The following is a 12,215-nucleotide window of genomic DNA, read 5'->3' on the forward strand; positions in this document are numbered from 1 at the left end:
AAGTGATACACAACATTTTGCAATTTGATTATATTATTAATATGACTTTTTGTTTTGAATACAGACTACTGAAACAGGAGGGCATCCCTTGGGGCAACAACAAATGACCCATTCGCTTTAAATTGCTCTGTGGTTGCTTTATGAGATAAATTTTAATTGTTTGTTGGCCCAGTCATTACAGACAATCAAGGCAAAACAATTAGGCGTAGCGGAAATGTGTTTGAATAACCTGATAAGTCTGCAAGTGTGTGTGTGTGCCAAGCTGCAAAAAGTCAAATGGAAGGAAATTACGTTTGTTTGCTATTTATCAGCGCCTGATGCTAATTTTAGCTCACTGGTGAAGGCAACGCCAGTTTGTTTTTGTCGTCATCCATTACCCCCGATATGATTTATCTGGATTTCGTGAGAACCACCGTGATATTTTCTATGGTACATTGTCAGCTAGATGTGAACAATGATGTTTGAAGATAACATCCTGCTGGGTGAATGTAGTGTCAACTTGTCAGACTTTTTTTTTTCACCCAGGCAAGTGTGAGTCATTATTTTAGAATATTTGTTGTCAGTCAAGTCAGGAGCTCCTTTTCTGCCAAAAGGCAGGATAATCAGTGCAGAAGTGTGTGTGAGTGTGAAACATTGATTATTCTCACGAGTTCTTCACGCTACAGGGGGTCGCTACTCGACGCGACGACTGTGTCATTAGAGAGAAATTAATCATCAAATCAACTACTTTAAGAAATAAGGTCAGTGGCGCAAGGGTCTAGAACACGATAGCGCTTTGCGTAGCATATCGCTAACCCCATCGGACAGATATTAACACATTGGATCTCGGCTCGCGGGAATAGTAGCACATTTTTCCGTCAAGACAGTCGCTGAAGCTCATCGTTTGGCAACCTTATTGCCTTCTATCCACAGGGAAATTAGAATCGGTAATCCACTCGTCGACTTTGCGAGCGTCAAGGTGACGCGTTCCTTTCCAGTGACTAGCTTTCTGACAAAATCCCTTCTAAATTGATGGATCGATACGTCGGGAGTCGATTTGTCAATGGAATCAGGCAGATTGCGAGTTATAACGTTTGCTTCACGAGGCTCTCGATCAATAAGGCTCCACTTTCATTCACTCTGTATTTAAGACGGCACTTGGCGGTTATTTTTAGACAACACGATGGTCGGCATTTGGTTTCTATGGCGGGAGAGGAAACTGAATTTGTACAAATTGTTATAAATGTGATTAAGTTCAATTTATTCCCTGACCATGCAAAGGAATGTAGCAAGTTGTCCTTAGTTGTCCTACTGAATGGTGGAAAAAAAAAAATAAAGCAGCTTGTAATTCCAAATTGTCAGACAAGACTAATTTGCATACAAATCCCCCGCTGGCTGACTTTTATTCATTTACGTATTTTTCTGGTTACAGCTGCAAGGCGGTGACAGAGAGCAAACCTCTGGAAGGACCCGGAGATTTGTGACAACCTCTAGCGTCGGAACACCTGCGCTCCCACTGAGATGTAGCAGCCAAACACACACACACACATACTCACACAATTGTGCAAGCGAGGACCCAAACGTTTCTTGCATCTTGGCCCTTTTGTCAAGTTACACACAGCAAAGGTGACTCCAAACAGCGGGGTGACGGCTACCCTGACACCATTACCGTCACATTTCTCGTAGCTCGGCCGTTAGCGGCGTTGCCATGACAGCAGCGGGAAACAGAAGATTTCTATCCCTTTGGACTTTTTAGCTCCTCGAAGCTACGCTCAAGTCTGTCTCGTTATTCCCATCCCCTGTCGTCGCTCGCTGGCTCATTTGCATATCTGCTAGAATATCATTTCCAAACACCTCCACCTCATTAGCTATGAGATTGTCTCATGAATTGTCCGTAGGCTAATGAGCCTTATTTGTCAACAATCATTAGAAAGTGGAAGTCTGACTCATTTTCTGCCGGCCGCATAGTAATAAGGGGAACGTGTCAATAAACCGTCCACTGAGGCTCATTGTTTCTTGAGCTGAATTACCATTTTTTTTTTTTTTTTACGTTTTTTTTTTGTTCCTCAAGTGTAACTAAGGTCCGTTATACAGCGCAACGCGACGGGTGGTGCTTTGCTAAGAGTAAAAGTGCAAGCTCCTTTGCTAACACGTTCGTCCTTGGCTTCTGAACGATGAAGCTAATTTCTTTCTCTTGCTATGTGCCTCGAGGAATTATAATTAAAAACAAAGGTCGAACCATATTCTGCAGGTGTTTTGTTTTTATCTTTAATAAATATATATTCTGTATGTGTTTAATAACTGTTTCCTCTCCCAACAGACAGATGCTAATTCGCGTATGTCGTTAGCTTGCTAACACAACACTGAGCCACGTGAATAATTTGCTCGGTTCAAAAGTGTGAGTCATGAGTTTCTTTCTTTTCAAATCTTTTCAAAGAGCCATAAGACAAGTCGATACCGTGTTGACGTTTTTTTCTATATTTCGCGACGTCTAAAGCGGCTAGCAACAAATCAACTTTCACTTATTCATTCTATCCATACTCGGATTTAGTTGTCCTTAAGTCCGCTCAAACATTTAGTGTTTTCTCTCAATTTCAGTTTGTGTCAAACATATCTCCTTTAAGATGAACTATTGCAACAGAATGGAACCAACCTTTCTTATAAGTGATAAATAAACGAAATAAAACAGGACAGAGTGACGGGCGTAGCGGCGGGATGTTTTACGATGTGAACACAAGCCGATCTGTCGTAAACTCAAAGGTCTATTCTCTACGACTGCGGGAGAAGATGCATGACACTGAGCAGGCATCATCTGCTCGTTCGCACTTCCAGGAAACGGAGTCCCAATGCTTCTCTCGTAAAAATGCTGCTCTCGCTTTCAGATTTAGTAGCTTGTTTATCGAAAATGAAATACAATTCTTGAGCCATTTGAGGTACGTTAATGCAAATGTAATGAATGACCAGCTCGGTGTGGTATGGGTGTCCGCCCTGAGACTGGGAGGTCGTGGGTTCGATCCCCAGGTGAGTCATACCAATGGAACCTGAAGCCTCCCTGCTTGTAGCTTCTACGATGGAAGCTCGCCTGAGGACGACCTAACTTAATGAAATTACTCTTGGGTGGAGATTTTCGTTGGATTTGGCCATTTCGAGCTGTAGCGCTTTAAATCTATGAATACTGTTTATCAGAGGTGGGCATTCCGTCCGAATGACGGAATGGTACGTTCGTTTTTCAGAAGACAACAGTCCAAATAAAAGGCAGAATTGAGGATGGACGGAAGTGTTTTTTTTATCTGTCCATGTAATCATTCCTAGCCAAGGGGGTCAAGTGCCGACAAAAGTCCTCTCACACTTAATGTCTCGTGATTGTTCCAGTTGGTCACATGCTGTGATGATGTAGTACGTTTCATAAGGCCTCTTTACTCGTAATGTATACGTTTCAGGATGTTTATAGAGGCCCCCAATGTTCTCTAAGGCATGCAAACGTCTTCAGTCGGATCCACACCAGCTGTTTGGATATTCATGAGTACGCATGTGGAGATGTCACACCATTACGCCGCCTCCTAAATACACAACTCTTCATCTTTCAGGACGGATTCAGTCATCCGTCCGTTCGTTCGTTCGTCAATCCATCTTCTACCGTTATTCATTTCATAACATTTTCACATTTTAATCATTGATTAAAGATTCTTGGCGTATTTGATTGATTTAGTTTTTTTTTTTCCTAATCACATAATATGGATGAGTGTGTATACATTAGCATGTTTGTTGAATTTTTAAAAAAGTAGTCCGGTCACGCTCTATTGGAGTCATCAATCATTTGGATCAATTTCCTGCAGCACGATTCGTTGCAAATATAAAAGCGCCATGACTCATTGGCAAGTGGACCTGATAAAAATCAAGTCATTAACTGCACTTTGAAAGATTACAAACACATTTATTAAGGCCATGTCTCGTTTAAAAAAAAAAAAAAAAAGATGAGAACAAGCAGCATCATTAACTGCTCTAATACGGACTCTTTCCATTTTTCACGTTTTATTTGGGGGCGTTTTTTCTGTTCAGGACTATACTAGTAAATAATTATAATTTGACATTTTAATCAAGAGATGATCATAAGTTAGCATTGCAAATATTCTTTTGATGAATGAACATTTACATTTTGTAGAATTAATCATGACAAATTGAAAATAAAAATTGGTGATGTTTATTCATGTCCATTTTGGACCAACAATGGGCCTTGATTGAAAAACTGAGGCAAAAACTGTTAAATACTTATTCTTTGCTTTCTGGAAACGATGGCCAAAACTGCTGCTATGGCAACAGGCACGCTCCGTCTCCGCAGCTGCCGTTTGTCACGGGGCTCTTATGATTTTCCAAACCGTCATTCAAATGGGAGAAATTGTAAAACTCCAGATAATCCCTTGCGAGCCTGCATCTAATCCCTTGCAATACATTCATACGTGTAAATGATCCAATATAAAGCCTGAGCGGAAATATGAAACACTTTAACCGATCGTAGTACGACGTACGATCAGACACGTGAATATCGACTCTATCAATTCCTTGCGGCGCGTACATTGTTGAAAGTGATTAATGTGGACAGCCTGTAGGCACAAAGCTGATGGTGAGTACAAACGCGATAATGTTCGGGAGGTGAATAATATCTTTTTGAGGGCTGTTGTTTTTAAATGACGCCTGGAAGCTAGAAGTGACGAAATGACAAATGACAGATGTGATAAAATGTTGGTCTTTATCTATCTTTAAGGACATTGTAATATCTTTTATGTCGCTGTTGTGACACTTCGAAATTGTTGACGGAAATGGAACGAATGAATTTTCTTTCCGATATTTGTTTTTCAACCAAGGGTCACTAACACATTCACTGTGCCGCCCTATTTTTGCTTCACTCACGTTTGAATCCTAAAATTGTTTTTGCGCTAGCCCGCCAGCGTTAATAAGTCGATTTTCACCCTTTAATAGAAAAGATTCGTATCGTCTCTTCATTGTCTTTGAGTGCAAGCAGGCTCGTACGTGGGAATTAAAATTCAACCACGGATCCAATTAAAGTGCTTTATTGAGCAACTGTATCCCCGCTTGCCCCCCTCCCGCTCAAATGTTATGTCCATTCACACTCCAATAAAAACCAAATGAATTCCTTTGTACATTTCTATATTAAACATCTGATATCCTCAGTGACCCATCGATTGGAACCTCAAAGGCGCTAAAAGGAAAGACGCTGTGTCCCCTGTGGGAACTAAAATGGGATGAATAAGACCCTCACTACCCCCATATGGGTACCTGTTGCCATGGCAGCGGAAGCAAAAGGGGGAGGAGCAGCATCAGGTTGGCTGGTCAGCGCACTGGATCATGTGATTAGAAAGGGGTCAACAGGAAGCTCGCATGAAGTGGACCCATCGCACCTCAGCTAAACCCTCTTTGGCCTTGGGACTTGGGACACCCCCCCACCCAACTAATTTGAAAACCGAAGTCCCTGTTTCCAAGAACAACTACTTCATATCTGTGTTTCATGGAGACAAGCAAAACAATCATGTTCCTATAATAAGTTCAACCAGAACAGCAGACTTAATTGCTCCCAATGACAGCGAAGAGATATTATAATATGAAAAACAATTACGAACTCTACAAACACCCTGCGTACTCTTAAAATATTTCGTAATCTAACCGGCGAGAAGCTGCACTATCTCAGCAATATTTAAAAAAAATAAATAAATCCGTAGTCATCGACTTACGTATCCCACCGGGCATCTTCCGATTATTTACGATCTTGTATATGACCCATAAAAACGACTTGACCGAGAGTCCGATAATGGCGCATAAGAGGCAATAACTACTTTAAATGGTTTAGTATATACAGTATATTTATAGTACCTTATACAATCACATCATAACAGTCTTGCACATGACCAAAGGGAAGGATAAACATGATGTATTTGCTAAAATATTTACACAGGAGGGTTAAGGCAGGATTTGACTAATAATGATGATCTAAGCGGAAAGAAATCCCTCGTTTTACCGCCATCAAATCCCACAAGATCCAATTATAAAGTGATCCCCACACGCGAGCTCGCCGATGATTTATTAAGTGATCAAGGAATTCTGCCGTCATTCCGTGGCAGCGCGGCAATCACACACCCGTGAAAGTGTCGTCATTGAGTCTATTCTGGGTGCGCGGTTGAAGCCAGCGGACCTTATATCACCTTTGGGGGATTTATTATCCCGAGTCCAGGAGCGCATTTGCGGCCATTTCCCCGTTTCCTGCCGCCCATAAACACGAATTCCTCATTCTGACACATTCTTATAACACACTTGTTCTCAACCATCTGCTCTCCCTCCACCATTTTTTTGGGGCTAAATATTCAAACGGATCGTCTGGCAGACCACCTACTGGTTGTCATGAATTCTGCGGAGCTAGCAGAGGGTCCCAAAAGGGGGTTTCGCACACAAAAAAAAGTGGAAAACTTGTGGAGCAGAGCTAGATGAAGTGTCATAGCGCTCATTGTCATTATACAGCCAGGAAAAACTTCCAGAAATTCATTTTCCACAGTAATTGTCTTTACATCAATGACATTTATGCCTCTGCCATCTAGTGGTGAATGGTGGTATTGCAATTTAAACTAATTTATGTTATTATTTCCCCCCCCCCAATTTTTTTTTATTTTTTTTTTTAAATGAAACAAAGAGCCGCTCAGAGTTTGTCCTGCGGCCCACCAGTAGCCTGTTTAATTTCCATATCTGACTCCCTGTTGCTTTCATCTCTCTGTCCAAGGGCTCAGCACAGTAAGCCTCTAATTTGCCATTCAAACAACTCAGAGGGAGTGAGCGTCAAATGCAAATTTTATCATTGACCGACAGGGAGGATGGAAGCGAGCCTGAGTAATTCCCTTTCTTGCAACAAGTGACCGCACAAATGCGCAAGATTGGCTGAATTTACACTGCACATCGAATATATTTTGCGAGTGCTCGAAGCTTTTTTTGCCGTTTCACATTAAATGCTAGCATTGAGCTAACCAACTTCTCAAACTTTAGTTACGTAACATCAATGCTATTATACATTGTAGCGTTTCACATTATGTGTTAGCATTAAGCTAACAGACATTTGAAGCTTTATAATTACCACAACACCCATGCTAATTAGGTTAGCCTATCTATTGTGTTTCATATTATATGTTAGCATTTAGCTAGCAGATGTTGGTTAAGCAAAACCATGGTTTTAACTGAACATTTTACTATTAAGGAATACTTTAAAAAGCATGTTTTAATAAGAGTGATTTTAGATATGTAACGTATTTGACGATTTGCTCATTTAGGCTGAACTTGCCTTGGAAGACAGATACCTGTACCTGAGATTTTCGTGCATCTTGAAAGTGACTTCGTTCTTATCTGAAGATCCATTCCATGTGTTTTGTTTGTCTATTTACCTTGCCGTGACTTATATCCCAACTGTGCCAATGGTGAGAAAATTGGCTGAATTATCATTTGAACCATGCGGTGGAAATCCGACTTTATCAGGTAAAGGCATCTGTACTTCTCCAGTATATTCAAAGCCGCTACTTTATAAAGGATCATCTGGGCTATGGAGGATTTCTTAAATTCTATTGTCTGCCTCACAATTGTTTTCCTCCTTATCTGTCAAAGCACAAGGACATTTTGTACATTGCAGCACCGTGGATGTTTTGGTTTCATCCAGGTGTCTGCGGAGACTCACTTTTGACAGTGGCGGTCCTGGTGCAGTTGTAGAGAATGGCCAGCTCCCCAAACACCTTCCCGGGGCCCATCGTGCACAGCTTTAGGCTCTCCTTTGTCACCTCCACTTTCCCGTCTGCAAAACAAGCGTACAGAGAGACGAGGCCATGAAGCACATCGCTATTTTGAATTGCACACTCCAGTCCAGGTGTGCTACGCTCACAGAGTGGACTGATGGAATTGACTGGGTACATATCTGTGTGTGTCTGTCTGTGTGTGTGTGTGTGATCGCTGTGTGAAGGCTTGTACTTCATTTTTGAGAGCATCCAGCCAGAAGGTTCTTGGCTCAGTGAGCTTGAAAAAGATTATTTTTTGCCGTGGAACTTCTAGTGGGTGTTGCCGCTAAGCTACTAGCAAGTTAAAAAGCTGGCAGCTTTATCAAGGTGACAGACGCCATATTGCTTCGTAGTCGACGAGTGACACTGTCAGAAGTAATAGTTTCGAAGTATATTAGAAGTTGAGCTGTATCCTACGGAAAGATATTTCTAAAAAAAAAAAACACAGCATGTCTTGGTATATCCGTTCCGTAAAGCGTTAGCATTATGCTAGCTTAGCCTCGATAGTGATATCAGAGCCATAACAATGTCTGTACCGAAAAACAATGCTAAAATGTCAGGCTAGGGGTGTGAAGTTTCACACTCACCACTTCGCCCCCGTTGACAGCGATTATCTTTGTCCGACAAGATTTTTCTTCACATTATCTGCTTGTTGAATAGTGTGGCGTGAAGGCACGCACGGTTTCCTTCTTTGTTGGGTTCTGTTTTAAAGGCGGGTAAATCTAGCTTCTGGCTTTTATTTTGCTGTGGAAAAGGCTAGTTTCAAATTCCTCAGCCTTCATTCCTCGAAGAAATATTTTTCGATGTCAGCTAGAGAACACAGCTAACATATTTGAACTTTTATGTCATATTTTTGTTTACCTTGGCAAAATGACTGGATCATGTTTATTTTGTAGCTTGATGCTAATTACTGGTTGTTATTTATTTTGCGACTTTTTGCGCTTAGGAAGTAAATCTAAGAAGCCTCAATAAGATAATATTACCACTTGCTTGAGTTTACGCTGAGTACTCTTCTTCAAGCACCTCATCTCTTGACAGTCATCAGCGACCAAACGCTCATTAAAGTAATATACTTCAATTACCGCCGGGCCTCGACATTAAAAGCTCACGCAGAAACACTTGATCCACACAATTTTTCCTCTGCCTTCAAACAGGACTCACAGAGAGGGTACGCTTTTGTAGAAAAGCAGCGTACCGGCGGGATTTCAAATGACTGCAATGATTCACAAAATGCAAACTCATAAAGAAAGAGTTGCGGGGAAGCTCTGCGGTATTTTGATTGTTTGTTGTTGGAAAAATCGAAGCAGAAAATAATTTTCCATGTCTTTGTGTGTATCATTTCATGGCGCGGTACATGAGAAGGAGAGAGACAGTCGTTACTTCTTTGAATGATATTTTGGTCGAGCGCCCTGCTGTTTTGATTGCCCGCGTTTGTCTTCTATCTTGTGTCCAAGTCGTGGAGGAAAAATAACACTTTTCCGCTCATGCAGCAGCGGGTTTCTATGAAAATGTCCCTCGGCTCTATTCTGGTATATATTTTTATGATTTTTAATTTGAAACCATCAACACAACAGGCAATCTAATGTATTTTTATTACACTCACGTAGAGTCAGATAGTTTTTTCTTTTTGTGAAGGCTTGACTCAATAATGGCTGCCATTTTGAGTATTAGTAATTCACAGCGTGAATGTAACGGTAACTAATATATTAGTCTGATTAAAGTTACTTTTCACCGACTGGGATGAAGTCACGTATGCGCCAAGGCAGAATTGAAATTTCAATATATCGGGATAAAAAAGATTTCATATTATATACACAAAACCAATTTATGTTAAGAGACGTCGAGAAAAACCTCTATATGACAAAAAAAGCAGTTTATTTTATTTTTCAAAAGGAAAAAATTTTTTTTTAATTTATTTTTTAATAAAAACTATTCTGAAACATTATTGTTAAAATTGCACTTCCAATAAAGTATTTTTATGTTAAGCTGGGTCAGCCTTTGCTCAAACTAATCAAGTAATTAGTAATCTAAATCAGTTACTTTCAAAACAAAGTAATAAACAGACTTTTAATATCACGTAATCTATAAAGTAACCAAGTTACTTTTACAGGTAACCGTGGCAACATCTATGGTGACACATTTACGACACGTCCATAATTATGAAAGCGATGGTTTGTAATCCGCTTTGGGCTCCCTCTTGACACGTTTTAGTCATTATATAGATGACTTCACACATCATTATTTCTTTCGGGGCGAGAGGTATTGAGAGCAGTCGCAACGAACACGATGGTATTTCACAGAAAAAAAATAAAAAAAATAAAACATTGAGAGGTTTAATTTGAAGAGGTCAGCCTTTGAGAATCGATTGAGCTTTAAGCATGTGATAGACTCAACTGTTTACGCCCAAAGGGATGGCCAAGTGGTCGGTCATGTGATGAATAGAAATTGGAAAATTAGCTTTCACGCTTCAATTTAATAGAAACGGGCAAGGAAAATAAAAGCTCTGTTCGAACGAAAAATGCTTCGATAAATGAGGCTAAGTTATTGCTCGAAGTCTTTGCTTTGCTCTTGAGGAAAACTTGGTCGTACACACCAAAAAGGGATTCAGGATTTCAGAATCTGGATCCAAAAAGTAAACCGGCTCATAACACAGCAAAGGGCAAAAAAAAAAAATATCCAAAACATTGACATTATTTCTCATCCATCAGACCTCTGATGTGCCAAACTGAAATGATGGATGGTGTGAGAACATTGATGAGGGAAAAATGATTGATATGCCTCCCAAGATCTGGGACTTTAAACATCAAGATTAGTTTAAAGGGGCTCTCAAAGATAAGTCCGCAGGGAAACAACAAACTTGAGCTGCTGCTGCTTTGCGGCCTATTGGTTTTACTATCCGCCCCGCAAGCGGCACTGATGTAGGACAAGGTCAAGGCCCGGATGATGCAAACACGATTTAAACGGCGGCCTTCAAAACGCCGGGCTTCACACGCCGCCGCTTTTTGACATGGATTGATTTGGCGCCGTCCTACCGATTCGTCTGCATTCTTAGAGATTCAATAACATCGACTCTCCGGTTGTGTTTCTTCAACAAATTGACTAAGGAGCAAACCAGTTGATGCTTTAATAGAGCGAAGATAAAACTAAAAACATTCCGGAATAATTGAGCTGCTTTTGTACCCTGGACACTTTGCTTTTAAGGATGGCACTTTTCAGATTTTAAACGAGACAATTATTTTGTGATCTTTTTGAAATGAGCCCATTTTAAGTGGGTGGCTCAGTCTTGTACAAGTGAGCAACTGTACACTGCGTCCCACATATCGCCGGGCCAATGGCAAACGTGGATTTCATCGCCATGACAACCACAAGGTTGTGAACCAACTACATCCTTCTACACGCCAGAGAAGAGTCGAGCGTGCACAAAGTAACTGAAGGCCCATTGAGACAATTCACTTACTACACCATGTTATTTTTTAGTCTAGTGTCATAATTAATCGACAACTATTTCGATAATCAAGTAAATCTTCAAAAGCGATGTTTTATCGTCAAATTGCCCAAATCGTCTGATTCGAGCGTCCCGACAGAAATTATTCTTTGATTTCTGTCATTTCGATTAATCGATGGAATAATCGATAGAATTGTTTCCAAAAATATTGAAGGTTGTCATCCTTAGTGTGAATTGTAGCTTCCACCATTTTGTTTTCTCCCCGGTTTACACTGTGTACACGTCTTGAATAACAATTTTTGTCTTAAAAAGGCGGGCGGGTGAAGTCCCATCGTCCCTTTACGACTCTGACGATTCACCGGGAAAGTCGTTTAATAAGGCTGCTATTGTAGCGTAGCGTTTTTCATGTCAATTTCAGGTAAACATTTGAGGAGGGTGTTGAACGCACATGAAGAGAAAACATTTGTCACTGTTTGCGTTAACGAGAATGGATCCCCGGCGTCGTCGGGTAATTGCACGACCTTTTGAAAAGGACACGACGCAAGCGAGCGAGGATGTAACGACGCCACGGACTTCACTTTGGATCTATGCGAGGATAAACGCGAGAGGTATTTTCATGCACAAAACTATTAATTTCCTGTGGATGAAGCGCGTCATTAATTATTAAAGTCAGACGTGTTTGCCAGTTTTGGACCTCGCAGGAATGCTTTCGGTGAATAGCCCCATTGAAATTGATGAATGCGGTTCTTCTCAAAAGAGGAGTTCATTAAATGCAAGCAGTTTTTATTTTTTAGCATCTCATAAGGCTCGCTTTATGACAACGATGGGTGCAGAAGTTTCCAGCTCACCTCTGGTCGGAAAGAGTTATTCAAATCGGATGCAAATAGCACCACAGGCAAATAAACACGCCGCCCGCACTGGCCGGCGGATCTGAGGAGCGAGTAACCCCCACAGCTGTGGACGTGTGGCCCGAA

The 12,215-nt window shown here is 40.9% G+C and overlaps 1 protein-coding gene across 4 annotated transcripts in view; it reads right to left on the reverse strand.

Moving 5' to 3' along the window:
* Positions 1-12,215, reverse strand: part of LOC125978372 (cGMP-dependent protein kinase 1) — a 51,783-nt gene that overhangs the window by 19,954 nt on the left and 19,614 nt on the right. For all 4 annotated transcript variants that reach the window (XM_049735691.2, XM_049735692.2, XM_049735693.2 and 1 more), the window contains one exon: positions 7,703-7,816. In XM_049735691.2, the coding sequence (XP_049591648.1) occupies positions 7,703-7,816 (114 nt within the window). The remainder of the gene's footprint in view (positions 1-7,702; positions 7,817-12,215) is intronic.

This window comes from Syngnathus scovelli, chromosome 12 (genome assembly GCF_024217435.2).
Source record: "Syngnathus scovelli strain Florida chromosome 12, RoL_Ssco_1.2, whole genome shotgun sequence".
In the NCBI taxonomy this organism is placed as follows: domain Eukaryota; kingdom Metazoa; phylum Chordata; class Actinopteri; order Syngnathiformes; family Syngnathidae; genus Syngnathus; species Syngnathus scovelli.